General features: G+C 33.0%; 1 protein-coding gene and 1 long non-coding RNA gene across 2 annotated transcripts; one reads left to right on the top strand and one right to left on the bottom strand.

Annotated features, from left to right (window-relative positions):
• The first annotated feature begins 3,370 nt into the window (after positions 1 to 3,370).
• On the top strand, positions 3,371 to 9,588 carry LOC139489120 (uncharacterized). The gene is made up of 2 exons (XM_071275252.1): positions 3,371 to 3,547; positions 4,102 to 9,588. Exon 2 carries the CDS (start codon positions 4,109 to 4,111, stop codon positions 5,105 to 5,107), a length of 999 nt encoding a protein of 332 aa, XP_071131353.1. The 5' UTR covers positions 3,371 to 3,547; positions 4,102 to 4,108; the 3' UTR covers positions 5,108 to 9,588.
• A 6,738-nt stretch (positions 9,589 to 16,326) lies between these two features.
• Positions 16,327 to 22,308, bottom strand: LOC139489121 (uncharacterized). Its single transcript, XR_011656152.1, has 2 exons — positions 21,661 to 22,308; positions 16,327 to 16,655 (listed from the first exon to the last, which is right to left on the bottom strand). It is a non-coding gene; the product is annotated as an uncharacterized lncRNA (long non-coding RNA).
• Between the last annotated feature and the right edge of the window lie 470 nt (positions 22,309 to 22,778).

Below are 22,778 nucleotides of genomic sequence, written 5' to 3' on the forward strand. Positions count from 1 at the left end.
CTCCGAGTGTATCACCAGCTCAGTAGTCAGTACTTCGGTACTGACATGATTTAACAAAGATAAGAAGTTAGCAATATCCTTTAACTCTACTTTCCGCTATATAGTTGATGTTCTTTCACTAAACAATTCAAAATTTGGTGACTATGTGGAACGCATCTATCCAATCGAACTAGAGATAAAGGATACTACAGATACAGTTAAGTCGGCTTCATATCTTGACTTACATCTAGAAATTGACAATGAGGGTCGGTTGAAAACAAAACTTTACGACAAAAGAGATGATTTCAGCTTTCCAATTGTGAACTTTCCATTTCTAAGTAGCAACATTCCAGCAGCACCTGCATACGGGGTATATATCTCCCAATTGATACGATATTCCCGTGCTTGCATTTCCTATCATGATTTTCTTGATAGAGGTTTGCTGCTCACAAGGAAGCTATTAAACCAAGAGTTCCAAATGGTGAAGTTGAAATCATCCCTTCGTAAATTTTACGGACGCCATCACGAGTTGGTTGACCGTTATGGAATAACCGTTTCACAAATGATATCGGATATGTTCCTTACGTCGTAACTACAATCCCCTTCCCTTTCATGAATATGACCTACCGAATTAGACTATTTACCGGATTTGTAATCACTTAAGCAACACGACGGGTGCCACATGTGGAGCAGGATCTGCTTACCCTTCCGGAGCACCTGAGATCACCCCTAGTTTTTGGTGGGGTTCGTGTTGTTTATTCTTTAGTTTTCTATGTTGTGTCGTGTGTACTATTGTTTTTCTGTTTGTCTTTTTTATTTTTAGCCATGGCGTTGTCAGTTTGTTTTAGATTTATGAGTTTGACTGTCCCTTTGGTATCTTTCGTCCCTCTTTTACTAACATTGTCCGTTTATAAATTTTGAAATTTTTAAGAAACTGACATGACTAAGGTTTCAACTTCCTCAGGCAAAGTTGGCTTTAGATGAATTTGGCTATTTCTTTTAGGTATTTTTGACATATAGCTCTTCAACGGTTTCGGTACTTATACATCTTCGGATTCTAAATATTTGGCTTTGAGCGTTCCTGATGAAGGTAAATCCAGAAAAGCTCTTCGGACACAAGAAATTATCAAACGTGTTTTTTTTTTGATGTGCAACATTTCAGTAAATCACACCAATCCCAACTAACTACTGAATTAGTATTATTATGTTTTAACTCCATACAAAGAAAGTGTGATATGAGTGCCTGTAGTTTCTTCTCGTCCCTATTAAAATTTATAAATTTACAAGATTGGTTTCTATCTTATCACACCTTTGACACTTACCTCTGATATTATCATAAGAGCTAAAAACTGTGTTTACCAGCATGAACAGATGGGTAAACAAGTAAGCTATCACATATCATAACTTGCTGGTTTATGATTTTTATTTTATTCACTCGAACAAAGTTTTAAAGCACCACCAACATTTAAACTTTTGATTTTTCAACTTAATATTAATATCATGACAAATCAAGACGTCCCATCTGAAAGTTGCAAATAAGAACTAACAAATACAATTTAGTTGTTAACTAAATCGATTTTAATTGTACAAACGTAATTTTAACATTCATTTGGTAAGATTATGTTACTGACTTGTGATACTATATGGGCTATTATACACAAGCTGCAGAGTTTCCGCTTTAGCATTCATCTACAAATAAAACTATAAAATATTTAATGCAAGGCATCGAGAAATCGAATGCAGGATAGAGTTAAATAAAACAGTAATTATGGCATATTTGTAAATAGGAGAACAATTCATTGGCCAGATTATATTTTATTTTTATTAAGAAAGAGAGGTAAAAAGTAAAATCAGAAAAATAACAAAAGCTTACATAAACTCATCAGTTGAAATCAAACTGACAATACACTGACAGACAACAGTACACAAAACAACACAAAAAAGTACAGACCTCGAACCTCTTAAAAAGTGCAGACTGAATACCTCGAACCTCTTAAAAAGTACACACTGAATACCTCGAACCTCTTAAAAAGTACAGACTGAATACATTGAACCTCTTAAAAGGTACAGACTGAATACCTTGAACCTTTTAAAAAGTAAAGACTGAATACATTAAACCTCTTTAACAGACGTTAATGATATGAGATGCTCCAGAAAGGGAATTATATACTGCTCTACATGTGACAGACACTGATCAGTTACGTATAAATAGTATGTTAACATGTGTTATCTAGTAAATAAGCAATAGCGGATTGGTTTATGATTTAAAGTCCCCAGAGAGCAAAACAAAGATTGAGTCACTTCATCCCGTATTTCCTGTATCTCATGCTACAGTACAGGACTCGTACCGGGTTTAGGAATTTATTTTTCATCAAAAACACTAATTATGAAGTAAGTTTAAGACAGTTTGTATAACGCACAAGGTTATTGTTTCAGATTGACTACAACTTGTCAAGATACAAATCATATGGCATCTTACTGATGAAGAATATTTGTTATTAAAAACATTGCACGTTTGTTCATTATTTCACCTTCTTTTGTTGATGTTGTCCTTTTTATACTTGCTTATTATACATTTTTTTGTGTATTGTACTGTTTCATAATTATAGGATACTGCGCCCTATAAGGTTTATGTTTCAATATTATTCAATTAAATGTATGGTATTAGATTAAAAATTAAGATCCATTTGGTTACATATGGTTATGCGTTTATTTGGCAATCGCCATGGGATACAGCCGTGTTTTAGAGCATCCGTTGCTAGTCAAATGCGTTAAGTTAAGACATACTGTCTCTTTTTTTTCAGTCTTTAAGAAGTTGTTGTTTTGTTGTATAAAAACGCCTCTGCCAACAAAATCCTTTTGCATGTACACGTATAAAAATTACAGTTTTTTAACCAACGCAATCATAGGTTCAAACGATGTTGTCAATAAAGACTTATTTATGTTTTTTGTTTGAGCTTGTATCATATTTGCCTTTGGGTATATATAATCATGGATTTCTAAATGCCGTTTCAATTCTCTCAACGCTACAGAAACAATAATTAACGAAATCCGGATATGGTGCAAGTTTATAGTTTTTGGATTGATATTAAATTTATAATTAAGACCCATTTCTGGTCATCCGTATATTAGGCAATCGCAATGGCAGTCAGCAGTGTGTTTTTGAAAAAGGTGTTAATGCTATACAATTTAGACCAATTTACCATGAAATTGTTTCCATGCACTAGTATAAAAACTTCGAGTTTTTGGCAATACAATGCACATATATCGAGTACTAGCACCATTAAGTCACGCTAAATTACTGAAATCTTCACAATTCTATCATTTTAGCTAAATTTAGACGGTTTTCGTGTAAAACGAAAGTGGCCGCATTCGTGTTCATCCTTAATTCGATTTAAAGGGCTCGACCATTAAATCGCGTTATCAGAGGAAGACCAGCAATAGTTCATTAGCAGGTCAAAGCAGACGCGCATGTCTAAATTTATTACACTACATATAAATTAACTGCTCTTGCATTCTCATCACAAATATTGCAAACGCTATCTTCAAGGATTTATATTGATCTAAGGTCAGACTATTGATTTAATTTATTATACACATGATTACTTGATATTAATTTTAATACATTCAATCGATTTTATTTGTTTATGTTTATTATATTTCTATATAACGAATTATGATGTTTAATTTAATTTAATTTTAGTTTCATTCACATTATTGCTTTGTCTTTTATTGAGGCATCTAATGTTGATGCTATCCACGCTAATTGCATTTTGTTATGCAGATTATTTTGGCAACTTCCTATGAGGTATGTAATTTATATTTAATATTCGATGCACGCCGGGAGTCATCTAATATGGCTAGACAATACAATTATACATGGTACACCTAATTGCTATTTGATGTCGCAAATTATTTAAGAGAATTATACTTAACTATGCTTCCGTTAAGAAATATTTGGTAAATGCTTTAAATTGACATTTGATTAATTGATTTATCATCAATTCTTTTCCGTCACAGATATCGCGTTGTTTATTTCATGTTTACTTTTATATTTAGTTAAACATATATTTTAGGATTGGTAACTATTTTTTATTTTACACTGTGTTTATTTATTGGAAGGTTAGCGATGCCTAGGGGAAAAACTGTCGCGAGGGGAAAAGGAGTTAAAAGAAGGAGAACAGCCCGTGTTACTGATAATGACAGGACAGCTGCACTGTCTCAAACAGAACATGATGTAGTGCCGCCACGGACGCAAATTACAACATCTAATGCATCAGGACCATCTACCACATTTAACAGTTCAGTGGATTTACCGAATAATGAAGAGTCGTATTCACAAACCATCAATGAACAAGGTACATTTCAAAATTTTGAATCTAATGTTAATTCTGTACATGAAATTGCTAGCATCAGCAATGATTTGGGTAATAATGTTTCTTGCAATATCAGACAAAAAATCTTAAATGGTGAATATATTGATCTGGGTTGTTTATTGTCGAACCCAGTACCTATTGATGATAATTCTAATACTTTAATAATTAAAGATGGTGTTCTACAATCTAAACCAAAAACATCAACAGTCAAGATTAATAGTATTAGTCAGTGGACTGATGCATTTCTGATTTTCATTGATATTTACCTGTCAAGTCATTTGGGAGAGGCAAGAGGGCTTCTGAAATACATGAGTAACATACGACTGGGAGCTAGTAGGGTTCCCGGTTTAGGCTGGAAGAGGTATGACGAGCAATTCCGTTTAAAAAAAATAAGAATGCCGTCTTGTAACTGGGGAACAGTTGATTTAGAGCTTTGGTTACTCTTCATGTATGATGATAGCACACAACTTAATCCAAACCCTGTAACTAATGCGTATAAATGTTATGATTATAACAATGGATCATGTACTAGGCCTAACTGTCATTATTCACATAGTTGTTTACGTTGTTCAGGTATTCACCCATCGGTAAACTGTACACGATATGGTGCTCAGACAAATTTTAATTTTAGGCGTGGTCCTAGATTCGCTGCTGGACAACCAAATAACATTTCGCAACGAGGCTCGAGTGCTAATCCAAGGGCAGCTGTCAGATTCCAGCGACCACCTTTCCACGGTTCATTCAATCGCTAATACGCCAATTAAATTTGATGTTCTTTGCAAGTTTCTGGAAAATTATAGTAATAAAACAGTTGCTTCAGAATTATATTTGGGATTTTTAGAAGGTTTTCGTCTAAATTATACTGGACCTAGGATGACTACTGATTGTAGAAATCTAGTTTCTGTTTTTGGCAATGAAGTTGAAGTTGCAAAAAAATTATTGAAAGAAATTAATTTGGGAAGAATAGCTGGTCCATTTAACAATATACCACTTTTTAATCTAAGATTGTCTCCGATTGGCTTATGTCCTAAAAAGGATGGTTCTTGGAGGCTTATACAGCATTTATCATACCCACACGGTTTAAGCGTAAATGATTATATTGATAAGGGCTTGTGTTCTGTGACTTATACGCCATTTGACCATGCACTAGATATGGTGGGTAGCCAAGGAAAGTTCGCCCTAATTGGAAAAAAAGATATCAGCTCGGCATTTAGGCTTTTACCAGTAAACCCGGATGATTTCGAGTTATTGGGTTTCAAATTTTTGGACTTTTACTTCGTGGACCGCTGTTTGCCTCAAGGTTGTAGTCTGTCTTGCGCAACGTTTGAGAAATTCTCAACATTTCTAGAATGTATCTTTAAGGACAAAACGGGATCGGAAAGTGTTATACACTACTTAGATGATTTTTTGTTTGCAGGCCCGGGGACCGATTCAACTTGCCTTAACCTGATGAGTGAATTTGATTGTTTATGTGATCGTTTAGGAGTTCCTTTGGCACATGACAAGACCGTCGGTCCAACTCATGTTCTTACTTTTTTGGGGCTTGAAATTAATACAATTGAAATGTCTGTAAAAATTCCCAAAGAGAAATTGCTGAAATTGAAAACAATAATTTCAAATTTGTTAGGCAAAAAAAGAACAACATTACGTGTTCTCCAGTCTTTTACAGGCATTTTGAATTTTTGTTCGAGAGTGATCCCTACGGGTAGGGCATTCAACAGACGTTTTTATGATGCAATGTCAGGAATATCAAATCCTCGGCACCATATAAGGCTCACTGCGTCAATTAAGGAAGACATAAGGTTGTGGTCGTTATTTTTAGATTGTTTTAATGGCAAATTTTATTTTCCTGATTCCGATTGGATATCAAATGTTGATATGGAGTTATTTACTGATAGTGCTGGGAGTGCGTTTGGTGGATGTGCTTCGTATTTACATCCAAATTGGGCTTTCTTTCCTTGGCCGCCATATTGGTTAGGTTGCGATATATTAAAGGACATTACATTTTTAGAGTTATTGCCTATTGTTTTAGCCTTTCATTTGTGGTATGCGATCTTTGCGAATAAGAAAATTATCTTACACGTTGACAATAAAGCACTTGTTCATATCTTGAATTCTAAAACGTCTAAATCAAGAAGGGTAATGCATATTCTTCGTCCTTTAGTCTTACAAGCTATGGTTTATAATATTCAGTTTAAAGCAATGCATATTACATCAAACAAAAACTGTATTGCGGATGCAATTTCTCGTCAACAGTGGCCACGGTTTCGTCGCATGTCACCAGAGGCGTTACAAGAACCAGAAAAGGTCCCACAGTCTTTTCTTCAAGTGATCTCAAATTTGAATCCAACAAGTTGTTAACGGCGTCAATCTCACCAAACACAAGTGACACTTATGAAACTGCTGTCAGGTCATTTGATCAATTTAGATCTTCACACGGACATGCCATTGTTTGGCCACCCTCACTTAATGTTATCTGTAACTTTATAGCATATTTATCTGTGCGAGGTTATGCTCCGTCTACTGCCAAGTCTTATATTTTTGGTATAGCCTTTAAATGTAAAATGTTAAATATTACTGATAACACTCACAATTTTATAATTAAGAAAATGTTAATTGGAATGGAAAGGCTTGACAAACGAGTGGATTCAAGATTGCCAATTACACCACAGATTTTAGATAAATTGATTTCACTTTTACCATCTGTATGTCTCTCACAATATGAGACCTTATTGTTTTCGGGGTTGTTTAGTTTGGCGTATTTTGGTTTTTTCAGGATAGGGGAATTAGTAGTCAATAAATCACTGGCACATTCTCACACTTTGTCGTTAGATGATTTTAGTTTTTCAGACAATAACGTTTCTATCAACCTTAAATTTTCAAAAACTGATCAGTTAGGCAAAGGTAGTTTAATAATTATACCTTCAATTAATTCTCATGTATGTCCTGTTCATTTATTAAAGAAATATTTTATTGCCAGGCCCAAAACCATTGGTCCTGCATTCATACACTTCGGTGGAAACTATGTTACACGTTATCAGTTTAACGCTGTTCTAAAGAAAGCTCTGAATGTGGCGAATATTACATCGGATAATTTTCAAAGTCATAGTTTTAGGATCGGAGCTGCATCTCAGTCTTCGAAAATGGGGTTTTCTGATGATGAAATTCAGGATTTTGGTCGTTGGGAATCAAAAGCTTATAAAACATATATCAGAATACCAACGCTAAAGTTAGCAAGTCAAATTTAATATGTGTCATCATTTATTTGTTTGTATATATTGTACATAATTGATTTGAAATTTGAATACTCGCCTGATCGTCACTTTAAGACTTTCAGGTCAACAAAAGAGTGTTTGGTTGGTGGGTTCTTCAATCATCAAACATGCATTTGTACATGCTAGAAAGTCTGTCGATGGTGTAAACTTAGGTTTGGAACGAATAAAATCTACAATATGGTGGCAAGGAAAAAGTGGAATGAGGATTTGTGAGATAATACCCAAAGTCAAACATTTGCTTACACTTGAAGAACCCCCGCAAGTATTAGTATTTCACTGTGGTGGAAATGATATCGGACAAAAAGTGTCATGTGTATTAGGACACGATATTTTAAAAGTGATTGATTGCCTTCGGGTCTTACTACCAAAGTCAAAATTTGTTTGGTCTCAAATTTTACCCAGATTGAAATACAGGAATGAGATTGTACATAGATCTTTGAACAGAACTAGAGTTAGATTAAATAGTTTAGTAGCTACATATATCATCAAACATGGCGGTGCTTATATTAGATATCCAGAAATATCTGAAGACAACCCAGATTTATTTTTAGACGGTGTTCATTTATCAGATATCGGAAATAATTTGTTTTTGTATAGGTTACAGCAAGGTTTATTTGACATTATAAAATTTTCACATACAATTTGTCCACAAAACGGCGAAGTAGGTCCATGGCTTCGGGAATCTGTTAGCTTGTAGTCACGGCGGTCAGATTCTTTAACATACAGGTTTTTTATTTTCAAATAAATCACCTTCATAGTACTGGTTGGCGGTAACAATTTTCGAAACATTCTGTTATGACAGAAAATTTCGAATTTGTTTAGTGGCGGACTTTATAGGCTGCACCAGTACCGATAAACTTGATTTATTATTATTTAATTTAGAACATTAATCCATTTCTTCATTTACACTTCAAACGTAGTTTTTCATGTTGATTTTGGACATCTGTTGCCAGGGTTCAATTCAGCACACTATTAATTCATAATTTCATTACATTTTAGTTTTATTTCAATTTTAATTATCTATTATATTTTGAAGATTTGATTTATAATTTTAATTTACGGTTACCCAAAGACCCTTTGTTCATGGGTTGGTAACCGACAGAAGCCGTGATCTTACTTCGCCAATAAATATATATTATTTTTAACATGTGTTATCTCTTATAATTCGATTTAAAGGGCTCGACCATTAAATCGCGTTATCAGAGGAAGACCAGCAATAGTTCATTAGCAGGTCAAAGCAGACGCGCATGTCTAAATTTATTACACTACATATAAATTAACTGCTCTTGCATTCTCATCACAAATATTGCAAACGCTATCTTCAAGGATTTATATTGATCTAAGGTCAGACTATTGATTTAATTTATTATACACATGATTACTTGATACCCACCCAGCCTCTCCCTTTTATTTTCGATACTGCTGTTTTTGTTCTTATTTTACAGATTTATGTGTGTTGTCTGTACATATACTTCAACTTTAAAGAAAACCTGTCACGGCTTCTGGATTTGTTTGTGTTTATGTAAACACAATTAACCGAACTACGACCTCCATATGGTGAAGTGATAATGTTTGACAATAATAATGCACTGACCAAAGATGATTTTATGACCGTCTGTTGCCAGAGGTCATGAACGGCGGACTTTATAGGCTGCACCAGTACCGATAAACTTGATTTATTATTATTTAATTTAGAACATTAATCCATTTCTTCATTTACACTTCAAACGTAGTTTTTCATGTTGATTTTGGACATCTGTTGCCAGGGTTCAATTCAGCACACTATTAATTCATAATTTCATTACATTTTAGTTTTATTTCAATTTTAATTATCTATTATATTTTGAAGATTTGATTTATAATTTTAATTTACGGTTACCCAAAGACCCTTTGTTCATGGGTTGGTAACCGACAGAAGCCGTGATCTTACTTCGCCAATAAATATATATTATTTTTAACATGTGTTATCTCTTATAATATTGAAATGTAAGTTGTATTTTATGATAATACATAACATATATAAAGATTTTGGATGAACACGGATGCGGCCACTTTCGTTTTTGACAAAAACTATCTAAAAAGTGACATTTTTCGACATATTTGGTAGATATTTCATATTTGAGCTGGAATCGGATCGTTTTCAATGACTAAATCAGTTAAAATCTTTCACATAAACTAATTGATTCAAATGAAATAGACACTTAAGTGTTTAAAAAAAGGTCAAATTCATTCGTCAGATGAACTTGAAATTTGAGGCCAAAATTGATCCTTACCGGACCTACTCCTTTGTATTCATAGTCACTTCAAAAAATTATATAGTATGAATTGAAAAAGATTCAAACTTGCATACGCTTACATAAAATTTGAATGTTTCAATGTGTTAAATTATCATTCTTACCTATTTCTTTGATTGCGCACTTATTGCCCTATAATGCATCTTTTAAAAAATATATCAACAAAATTTAAATAGCAAATCAACATTAATGGTTTTTATAAAGTTTACTCTAAATTGGCTGTCCCAAAGTGAGGTACTACTTAAAAAATGGTTAAGCGACATAAACACATAAAAGTAAGTAATTCTTTTAATAAAAGTAAGTATTTCTTTTAATGATAGTAAGTAATTCTTTTAATACATATTGATTATTTGTATAAATAATGAAACCTTAATTCTGATTGACCGAATATGTTTTCAGTCTCAAATCAAAAACTACTTATTAAAAATACAGAAAATATTATACAATTTTGTACACTTATAATAAATAGTTAATTTTTAATTTTATTAAAGCTAAGTCATGTTATTTTAAATTATAAAAATTATATTAAAAATAGATAAAAATAATTTGAAGATATTTTGATATGAAAATAGGTTAAGTAATGACTAGTAATTCTTGTACTAAGTAATTCCGATCAAATTTTTTAAGCATTTCAAAGTATTATCTAAAAACAGGCTATTTTTTCAATTTGGAATTATCTTTAATTATGTAATTTGCATGATGTCTTGTGCTTGAAATTCCATGTTTATTCTGCATTATTATTTTTAAGCATTGCATAATACTTTCCATACAATGTATTTTGTATAGACAGTTTTCTGCGCAGCACAGTACATTCTATTGAAAATGTGTCATCTACTTTGGAATAGAAAGTGTTGGGCGCCACACTGGACATTAAAATACAGAATATACATGAAATTTATAAAAATTTGCAAGCACAGGAAATTATGCAAATTCCATATAATTAAAAATATTTCCAAGTTGGAATAATTGCCTGTTTAAAGAAAATTGTTATCCAAAATTATGCAATTTTGAGACTGAAACCTACATCATGTTGAAATTGTTAAAATTATGGAGTCAAATTTCATAGGAAGCATTTGTTATTATATATAATAAGCCTTATGCAAGAAAACAACATGATATAGTGCCTTAACCTACAGTGGAGATCACTTCTAACCTCTCATTAGAACTGTCAGGAGAACTGTCATAGAACTGTTCTAACCTGTCCTAGAACAGTTCTACCTAGAACAGTTCTACCCTAGAACTGTTCTAAGTAGAACTGTCAGAATCAGTTCTAGGTAGAACTGACCAAATCAGTTCTAGGCAGAACTGTCAGGATCAGTTCTAAGCTTAAGGTAGAACTGTCTAAATCAGTTCTAGATAGAACTGTCCAAATCAGTTCTAACCGCAGAACTGTCAGCAGAACTGACTAAATCAGTCAGGACTGTAGAACAGTTCTAAACTGACGTCACTGCAGTAAGGGCACTTTAGAATTTAGAAGAAATAAATCACTTCCAATTACTTTGCTATATAATAGCAGATTTTCTATATTTCTTTCTGATCATACGTTACATGTACAAATATCGAAGTGAATAGGAGGTTATCCAACTCATCGGAGAAATATTTTTATAAGATTGCATAGGAAACATCATTGTTTACGTTTCTTCGTTCCCCGTTTTTAACAGTCTCTTCTTGCTGTCATTAATATATCTCTGCATTTAATTCATGGAATTTTAATCGTAATTTACCTTGTTTGCCTTGGATTTACATTCATTTAAGATTCTGTTTTGACAAATGTTCATACGAAAACTGTACAGTGGATGAATTGTGGGATATTAATGATAAAAGTGTTGTATTATAACGTAAAAAAACTATATACATTTACACCATCTCGTCAATTTATCCAGACTTATCCATAACAATTATAAATGATATCTGGGAGTCTGAAACTCAGAAAAATATACTCATCTGAACATGAATGAAGCATTTGCCACTGGACGTTCGGCTACAAACAAAATCATGCATTTTTCTTTGCCTTCTTCCATTTGTCTTCAAATTATATTAACAGTATACTATTCCAAGAAGAGAACTTCCCATACATGTACTTTTTTATTTAAAAATAAAGTATATGAATCAGTCATGTGAGTGTTGGATGATGCCGTAAAATAGTTTTGTTTAAAAAAAAAAACATCACAAACTAACTGACTTAAAAAGTCACTTTAGTGACGGTTCATTATTATGGATACAGAGAGAAAATAAGGGTGCGCTAAATTTTTAGATATGGTATAAATACACCTTACCGCTATTTGTCTGCCATTACTGGATATCGCACAGGTTCCCGTAAAAATTTGACATCATAAAACAAAATATCTGACGCCACAATGGAAAAGTGATTGTCGTATGCTTCAAAAGTTCAAGAGGCCGGGTCAGCCAGGATTAGCAATATAGGTGTATTGTGTTCGGAAGTTGGTGTCATTTTTATCATACGATCCGTCCTGACATAGAAATATTATTGGTTTACAATGAGGCCATATATATTTACATGATAAGTGTAAATAAGTTCAGTTTTGGTTGATATGGTCAAATAATTTTGTAAAAACGACTCAGTCTGATACATGTATATCGAAACTACTGAAATTTGTTTACAATTCAATATTTTGAATAAAAAGAGGACTTGCAGAAAATTGCTGGTACTCTAAATTGATGTGAAAATTTTTTTAGCCAATGTGTTACAATCATGTGACAATATTGCTGTCATTTGAATTATACAATCCATCGTGATATGTAACAAAATTTTTAAGCGATTTACTATGCGGCTATATATATATATTAAGATTTACATTATAAAGTGTAAATATGGTCAGTTTTGGTTGATACTGTCACATATCACATATGGTCAGTTTTGGTTGATGCGGTCAAATATGGTCAGTTTTCATGGTTTTGGTTGATGCGGACAAATAATTTTGTTATATCCATGAGTCAGTCTGAGATATCAAAACTACTGAAATTAGTTTATGGTTCAAAATTTTGATTAAAGAGGACATGCTGGCACTTTAAACTGATGCGAGCATAATTTTGTTTTCCAATGTTGCTTTCCTTTATCATGTTTATATTGAACAATCTATCCTGATATAAAAATATAAGCAAGCTCAATATAAAATTCTACTTGGAACAATATTCCCCAATATTCATGCAATAACCCTATAATATAGATCATTTGTATTATAATGATTATACACTCCATCCTTACATAAAAATATTACAGATTTACTATGCGACTGTAAGAGTTGTATAAAAAAGAGCAAATATGGTCAGTTTTGGTTGATGTGGTCAAATATGGTCAGTTTTGGTTGATGCTGTCAAATATGGTCAGTTTTGATTGATACAGACAAATAATTTTGTAACATGAGTCAGTCTGAGGTATGAAAACTACTGATATTTGTTTCTGATGCGATATTTTGAATAAAAATAGGAAATACATGTACTGGCACCCTCAATTAATGCGAAAAAAAAAATTTGTGGTCATTGATTTCCAATATTGCAGTTATTTATATACTACAGTCGCTCTCGAACTAAAATTATAACTGAATTGCTGTGCAGCTATATAGATTTACATAATAAAAAGCAAATATGGTAAGTTTTGGTTACTGCAGTCAAAAGATTTTATTACACGACTCAGTCTGAAGTATAAAAACTACTGATATTTGTTTATGATTCAATATTTTGAATAAAACAAGAACATGCTCATTGGAGGATCAAGGGGAGGGGGTCCAGTGGGTGGAACCCCACTTTTTTTTAACATCAATGCATATGAATGGGAGCATATAGTTTGACCCCCAGCCTGGATCTAGCTGCCCCTGCATGCTGGCACTATAAATTGATGTGAACAATTACATTTTTTTTCCAAAATTGCTGTTACTTGTACATATTACAGTCCCTCTAGACCTTAAATTAAAACTGAAGTACTGTGCAGCTATATCGATTTGCAGAAAGAAAAAGCAAATAAAGGCAGTTTAGATTGATGCGGTCGTTAAACAGGTCGTCCGAGGTATGAAAACTACTCGTAAACAGATATTATATTGGTTATTGAGGTCCGATAAATTTGTTATGTGATAATGAGCCATCCTGAATCCCGGAATAACAAATGTAAAACAATTCAAATAATAATGCCCCCCCCCCCCCTAATACTAACGGCCTAATTTATGTACAAAAATTGAGAGAAAAACTAAAATTTATGTATAAACACATCAACAAAAGAAAATCACTGAATTACATGCTCCTGACTTGGAACAGGCACATACATGCAGAATATGGCGGGGTTAACAGGTTAAACATGTTCTCTAAGGCAGCAACCATTTGATTTTCGGGGGGGGGGGGCTATGGGTTTTTTTTTTCTGTACAAACTTTTTTTTTTCGACTTCGGCGAAGAACAATCTATTTTTTTAGCGACAAACCGAAAACAATGTTTTTCTTTCAATTTTAGAATTACATATAGTGGCAGCTGAGGATGAAACAAACAATTTTTTTGTTGCTGCCTAAGTCTTGCCGATTATAAATCTGAAATAAAACCGGCAAAGAATTTATTTAAATCAATTTTAGCCGCAGAATTTATAAATCAATTTTAGCCGTAGAATTTATAAATCAATTCTGGCCGTAAAATTTATAAAAATCAATTTTAGCCGTAGAATTTATAAATCAATTTTAGCCGTACAATTTATAAATCAATTTTAGCCGTAGAATTTATAAATCATTTCTGGCCGTAGAATTTATAAAAATCAATTCTAGCCGTAGAATTACAAATCAATTCTAACCGTAGAACTGTTCTAGAAGTAGAACTGACCAAATGTCTGGTCAGTTCTAGCTAGAACTGTCAGGATCAGTTCTAGGGTAGAACTGTCAGGATCAGTTCTAGGTAGAACTGTCCAAATCAGTTCTAGGTAGAACTGACCAAGTCAGTTCTAGCTAGAACAGTTCTAACCTAGAACTGACTAAAAGGTGTCAGGCTGACAGTTCTACGTACTGTTCTAGAACAGTTCTCCTGACAGATTTAATGAGAGGTTAGAAGTGATCTCCACTGTACTTAGTAAAAACAAGTTTTATATCCATGTTTTCAGAAGTAATTCCAGTAACTTTCATACAGCTTTTTAGTATAAATTAAAAAAAAATGTGTAGTTCTTGAATATATGACTTAATCTAAGTTATTTCTTTCTACTAAAAACAGTACGGGTAAGTCATTACCTAAATATGGATTAAGTAATTCATTTACTCAAGTGAGTAAAATTATTATTAGTATTTAATTTAAGTAATTTTTTTGATAGACACACTTTTTCAGTAAAACAATTACTTGTTTCAATATCTAGTAAAATATAAGTAATTGCTAGTAATAGTGAGTAATTGATAAGTAATTCCTAGTAATGAGTAATAAAAAAGAATACTTAATTCAAGTAAAATATAGTTACTTAGTAATAATTGTTTTTGTGTGTGTTGTTTGTCTATTGGGTTTTTCTAATTTTGCATCGGCGTTATCAGTTTTTTCGCCTGATGATTATTAATTTTCATTTTACATCATTCGCCTCTCATTTAGTCGCTTAACTTGGTACATATTGTACATGAGATTTCTTATATTTCATCCATATATTGAACAAGAAAATTAAAGCTTTTTATCTATCCGTTTTTGTTTTGTAGTTAGTCACTTGTTTTATCATTTATATCTATTACATAGTCATTTTATAGAATTTTACTGTTTGCAAAGATATGAATTATTCTAAATAATAAAGATGTTCTTATCACTTAGGCAGAAAAACCCTAGCCATATTGGGCACCACTTTTTAGAACTTTTGGTTCTCAATGCTCTTCAACTGTGTCCTTTTTTTTTGGCTTTCGAACTTTTTTCATCCGAGCGTCAATGGTTAGTCTTGTGTGGACAAGGCGCGCGTCTGACGTATTAAATTTTAAACCTGGCACCTTTTGTTAGCTATTATTCGTGTGTTTATCTGTGCTATATATTGTGCTATTTATTTGTATTGTAGTCCTATCATGTTATATTGTCATTTGAATGTTATATTTAACATTGCCATAGAAGCGGGAGGTTTTGTCATTCCACAAAACCAGGTTTAACCCACCATTTTTTTTTCTTCATTAAAATGTCCTGTACCAAGTCAGGAAAATGGCCATTGTTATATTATAGTTCGTTTCTGTTGTGTCGTAGTTCTCCTCTTATATTTCCAAACCAGGAAAACAATAAGGACACATTGATTTGTATGAGTAAATATTTGTTTAGTATAAATTAAAAAAACCACGTTGCAGTAGGAAACACATGCTAGTAGGATTTGAATGACCTTTATGATTTTTACTTATTGAAACAAATGAGACTAAAATTAACTGACACATATGCCACATAAGTACATGCATATACTGACACACTAATGATCTATCCAGTTTTATTATAAAACGTGTTTTGATGTGATACATAAGTACATCATGTAAATACTGGCATACTAATGAATTTTGTTATGTTTTGACTTGATACAACGGAAGTGTGCTATGATTGCCTGTAGTTTCTTTTCTTCTGAACAGATAACACGAGCTACATATGGCAGATTCTTCATCAAAAGATATATAAAAACATTCAATGTCTACCAAACATGAGTGGGCACACTCAGTGATCGAACAGCGGATGACTTCTTTCAGGAAAACCGGTACCAATTCCGTTGTGTCCATCCTAGTCAAATATATACTACTGCTTCCTCTATCCGCTGTAAATAAAAAAAACAACGTTATGAATATTGTATGCAACAATTGATAATAGTTTTAAATACTTATACACGCAATGGATTTATTTGAGTGTTAGTGTGTTCGTGAGAGCAAATCACAAGAAAATCATGCTTGAATACTACAAATTAAGAACTATTCCCGGGTTATTCCATTAAGAATTATAATATTATCGTGATTAATTTACATTTGTACAACATTTTGTCATTTTGTCCAAAAAAAAAGTGTATGATGAAGGTTCATCCAAGTAATCACTTTGTTCTGGTTTTTTTTTCTTTGTTATTTAAAAAAAATCAACAATTTTTTTTTTCAAGAAGCACTTGCCTCTGAAGTAAATGACATTAAGAAAACATGTCAGTGTGGTTGTCGCCTAAAATGTCGAAAAAAAAATTCAAAAAATTTATTGAAGATAAAACATTTTTGTCTGCAAGGTCAGATAATCATTGAGGATTAAGTAATATATACTGTGTAGTAATTTTATCTTGGGATTAGCCATCTGGGGTCTAGGGCAGTATTGTACATCATGAGTATAGAAACGTTATCTCCCGCCTGAGGCCAATGTGTGCTATGGTCAAATAAGGAAATGGATTAGCCAGTTTTTTGGAGGGACAATTACGATCAGATTATTGCATGAACTTGGACATGCAGTCATTCATCTAATTTCTCTGACAGAAGAAACATCATTTATTTCAAACTTGTATATATAGCTGAGGCTGAAACTGTGAGGTTGCAGTTGATTTTCAAAACAAAAGGTCACTTATTGTATGCAGATTTGTGTGTGATATTCAGGAGCCGACTGCAAATTTCGAACTACTTGTGAAATTCCATAGATCTGAGCAAGGTCCATCTTGTTAAAAGTACAGCTATATTTCAGGTAAAAGCGAACCTTAAATTATTTGTTTTATAACTTCAATTTTTGCCTCTAAACCATGGTCAGACGTGCATTAACTTTTGGTCACTCTTTTATTCATAGATTAGAATCATTTGTGTTTAAAAATGGATATCAGGGATGGTTTAATTTGGGGTTTTATGGTAGTCATTCAAGTAGAATATTTCGGTTTGGGTGGAAGTAGACTTCGTCCGGGCCCAAACTGCGTCCAAAGGCAAGAATTTATTAAAATTATTGATGATTATACACCTCATTGTGTTTTTCTTCAAATTGGCGGCAATGATTTATCCGCTGAATCAAATCTCGCTAGATTAGCAAGAGATATAATAGTTTTTACCGATTACATAATCAAATGCTATAATGTTCGTCACGTGATTATAGGTCAGTTGCTCCCCGGATAATCCTGGGGTTTGAAAGACAATTATGATAACAAAGTTATATAGATAAACAAAGAGCTAAGACAAAATGTATATCAACATTGTGATATTAGCTACTGGCAACACAGAGGTTTTGGGAAAAACACTCGAGCACTGTTATCAAATGACAAGGTGCATTTAAATGCTAAAGGAATTGTCAAATATGCAAAGAGTATTCGTGCAGCTGTAGGTAATCCAGCTCGAAGTTAAATAGTTATTTTATCACTTTTGTATGATACTGATGCAACTATAATATACAAGAATTTAAGATTGAGGCTTTTGTTCTGTGGTAAATTTTACTTGACAAATATTATGGTTATTTACTGAAAATATGGTGCTCCATTACATGTACTACTTAATTTATATTATTTAACATATGTTTCCTCTGTCTTGCTTTGGTTTATTATGGTTGTGACACAAGAATGGTTGACATTAATAATGTCTTATATTATTATATTTTTCAGTTACATGTTATGTTTCACGTGTTGATTAACTATTTAATCATTTTCCATGTACATACATGTGTATTGACTTTGGTTCAAGCAGAGGAGTGTCACAATAGGGTAAATTGGTTGTAAAATTTAATTTATAACATGTTTTTTATACATATAGTATAATTTGTAGTTCTGGAGTTACTATATCAGTTTATTTAGATTTTAAATTCAATATTGGTTGAATCTATGTATTTATTAACACATGTATAGGATTACAAATATGCCTAAAAATGTGTTGATCATAATTTTCCTCAATTGGCCATATTAAGACACTATTGTACTAACAATTAAAATAGTATACACATATATTTTATTTCAATTCTTAATTATTTCAGTCAGAATGCCAAAGCAAAGAACATAAAGGAAAGCTTCTCCTGGAAATTTGACCGTGGCGACAATTGAGGATGTTTTTGAGATGGAGACTACTGCCTTGCCGCCATTAAATAGACACAGGGCAAAGAAAATAAGGAGTACTAAGACACAACCACAACGAGCTGATTTGCCGGACAATACTATTATAAATTCTTCCAACAATAATCTTCCTAACAGTCCATCCGCTAATGACATTGCTGAAGCATTATTTGTAAAGTTGCACAGTTCCGGCATTCATCTAGTAAAGGACAATAACGTGATGCCGACTAGTGAGATTTTAGCCATACTGAATCCTTCATTACAAACTGGTCATGCAAGCTCAACACAGTCTATGCAGATTCCATTTATTTCAAGTATACCACCGTTGACAACTATACCAAATGACAACAGCGATGACTATGACTTATCATTAGCATTATTTCAGCCACGCTTATCATCAGATCCGGATGTCATACCTGGTGAGCAGTTCCACTCAAGCTCTGCTAATGTAGACACTCCCTATGCATGTCATATGTTAAAACAGTCAATACCTATAGATTTTCATGTTAGTTGTAAGCTAAAAGATGATGTTTGGGCAGACAATTATGTTAACTTTGCCTTTTTGCTGCCGTCTTATATTGAGGAAGATTCCTCAACTTTGTTTGAAAATTTTAACATCATTATTTCAAATAGGAAAAACAAAAGGGTGCTCCAATCAATTCATCAGTGGATGAATGCTTTTGACATATGTATGTCCATTTATTTAGGAAAGTCTTTGAATTCTGCTTTGGCCTTGATAAAGTATGAGAAATTTAGAAGGGTTAGAAAAATTCTAAATTTGAGATGGGATACTATTTATGATGAGTTATGGAGGTCAGTATCTCTGACTGAACGGTCCATTAGTGTAACATCTCAGGATAGGAGCTCTTGTATGAATACCTCTAAAAATACATTTCCAAGAAGGGTCAAACAACAATTTCAGTTCCCCATCGGCTATCTTTGGGCCTTTTGTAAGTCCGGGGAATGTACCTAAAAAAAACTGTAAACTTAAACACCAGTGCGTCCATTGCACTAATAAACATTGTACACTCACTTGTACAGAGGGACAAGTTAAACGAGCAACCTCTGCCAAACCTTCCTTCTCCGGTATGAATTGAATAAATATTTATCAGGTTACAATCAACAGTTGAAAGAGAAATTGATACATTGTTTTACACATGAGTTTTCAATAAATTCTTCTTTTTCAAATCTGAATTAAATTTACATCGAAATCATAATAGCGCTAGAGAAAATCCAGCTGAAGTACAATCAAGATTCGAAAAAGAATTGAAGCTGAGGCGTATTAAAGGTCCTTTCAAAAATCCACCTTTCCCAAATTTTGTTTGTTCCCTTTTAGGGTTAGTTCAAAAGAAAGAGCCGAATTTATTTAGATTATTTCATGATTTGTCCTACCTTAAAGGAAATTCAATTAATTCAGGTATTTCTCCAGAATTTTCAGCAGTGCAATAACAAAATATTGAGACAGTTATAGAATTAGTCCAGTTGTATGGTTCACGGTGTCTAATGGCTAAAAGTGACATTAAAGACACATTTCGATTAATTCCTATTTCAAAAAAGGATCATCATTTATTAGGATTTCAGTGGGATAGTAAATATTATTATGACGCATCTCAACCAATGTGGGCATCTTCGTCCTGTCAGTTATTTGAAGCTTTTTCAACGGCACTTCAATGGATTTTAAATGAAAAAATTCACATTCATGGGGTATCTCACCTACTTGATGATTTTTTCTTTGTAGGAAAGTCTGGTACTAGTAATTTTTTGACAGCATTGCACACTTTTATGAGCCTTGCTGAGAAAGTGGGGGTTCCCATAAAAAACAAAACTCCCAACAACGTAAATATACCTTTATATAACACAAGGTACTTAGAAAAAGGTCAGCCGGTGGCGAAATTCCGTTATATGCCGATTTCTCGGCTGTCAACCCCACTAAAACTTGTTATGTCGTAAATCTAAATTGATTTATCTTTACCATGGTGTGTAATAAGCATACTTTTGTCGTCGAAATCATCCGTAGCAATCATATTCAAGTATGTCAATCGTAATTATTTCGTCAACCCACGCAAAATTAGAAATGAAAGTCTCGCAGTAAAAGGTATTTTCCCAACTCTCTTTATATATATATATATATATCAGTTTACGATTGGTCAAACTTTATGGGAAAGTCTAAATGATTCTCGGAGTGATCTGATCTTATTTCATTTCACACGTAGAGTCAAGAGAGCGTCTGCATGACATTGACGTAATAGTTAAATTTGTGTCTAAAAAAGGAAACTCGTAACTTATTAGACATACCACAATTAACACTTGTTAGATTTTTTTTCACGGTGTCTTATACAATTTTACTAACTGGGTAATAAGTTCTATTCAGACAAAAACCAACAGTTTTTTTCTGAAACAATTTTTATAATTAATCATTTACTGAGAGTTTTTTTGTTCCAATCCATCGTCAGCAGACGAAATAATCACCATTGAGACACTTTGGTAGGCCTGCTACAGATCATTCTGACAACAAAAGGAGACGTGTTATACACCATTGTGTAGAAAAATATATTTATATTTATGAAATAACGTGTTTAAGTTGGGATTTTTGGTGGGAACATACCATACAGAAGATAACCGACAAAACATGTTGGTTGCGCCCGTCTTTCCTCTTAAACTAGGGATAGCAGTGTACATCAAGAATAATCCATACAAAAATATAACCAAACAACATACGTCAACCACAAGCATAGAAACTACTTGTGCATTCTGTATAGATGTTAAAACGTTAACTTACGCATCCAAGTCGTTTCAGTGCACACATCTTTTACCACATCTTCAGAGGCGTCCCTAGTATTTAAATGAAAGCCAACACATGTAATTCGTCCCTCAACGTTTTCATGTGCCTCTCCGAAATCTCCACCAATTCTCAATGTACCTGGCAATTCTCTATTTTTACGGTTACTTAGCATTCCATAGATATCCTTCACGCCATCAATACGTACGGATACGTAACCAACTTCACCGACACCAAGTGCAATATAGTACCATTTATATTTCGAAAATTGCTGAGTTCCAATAAAAGTATTCCAAGTGGAATTTACCTTTCTATCAAGTTTTAATTTCATTGCATTGGTCCAAACAATTGTTTCCGAAATTCCCTGACTGTCTCTGTAATGAAACAAGGACGAAGGAGTGTCAGTTGTAAAGAAGAACCATCCTTGAAAACTGTAATGTTTTATTTCAGAAGTTGCAATATCCACAGTAACATCAATAAAAGAAGAACCGTCGAAAACCATAGCATTGAAAGGGAAGTCTTGTGGCTGGTAATTAAAGGTGTTATTGCACTCGCCATACACGTAAGTAGTTATTAATACTTCTGATGAACATGTTTGGCTGTCCAACGGCCAAAGTCTCGTGAGAACTCCGGTATATACTTGTGTCGCTATAAACAGAAATGTGGAAAAAGATTTAGAGACTTAATCAAATATACTTTCATGACTCTTCTATTGTTTCCATAGCAACAAATTATTACACAAAATATTTGAAATTAAGTACCTTTTTAGTTGACATGATTCGGTTTATTTAACATATTGTATTATGTATTACAATGTTACCTGTACGTAAAGTTTTGTAAACTGTTTTACATGATAAAACAGAGTTTGGGCACGTTTTACCTGATTAGTTAAAATTTGGATAGAGTTATATTCCTTGATTTAGTCCATTTGGGAAATTCTAAATTTATTATCAAGTGAGATTGCTATTTTATTGTGTTAAAATTGAGCAGCACTTTGATTACTGATTTCAACAAATAAACATCTTCATTTTCCAGAACTTTTTCTTGTTTTCAACAAGGCGCTAAAAGTCTCCAGACGCAGCAGAACAAACACAAAGGTGATAATGTGGCGATTTATG

This window comes from Mytilus edulis, chromosome 9 (assembly GCF_963676685.1).
Source record: "Mytilus edulis chromosome 9, xbMytEdul2.2, whole genome shotgun sequence".
Lineage (NCBI taxonomy): Eukaryota > Metazoa > Mollusca > Bivalvia > Mytilida > Mytilidae > Mytilus > Mytilus edulis.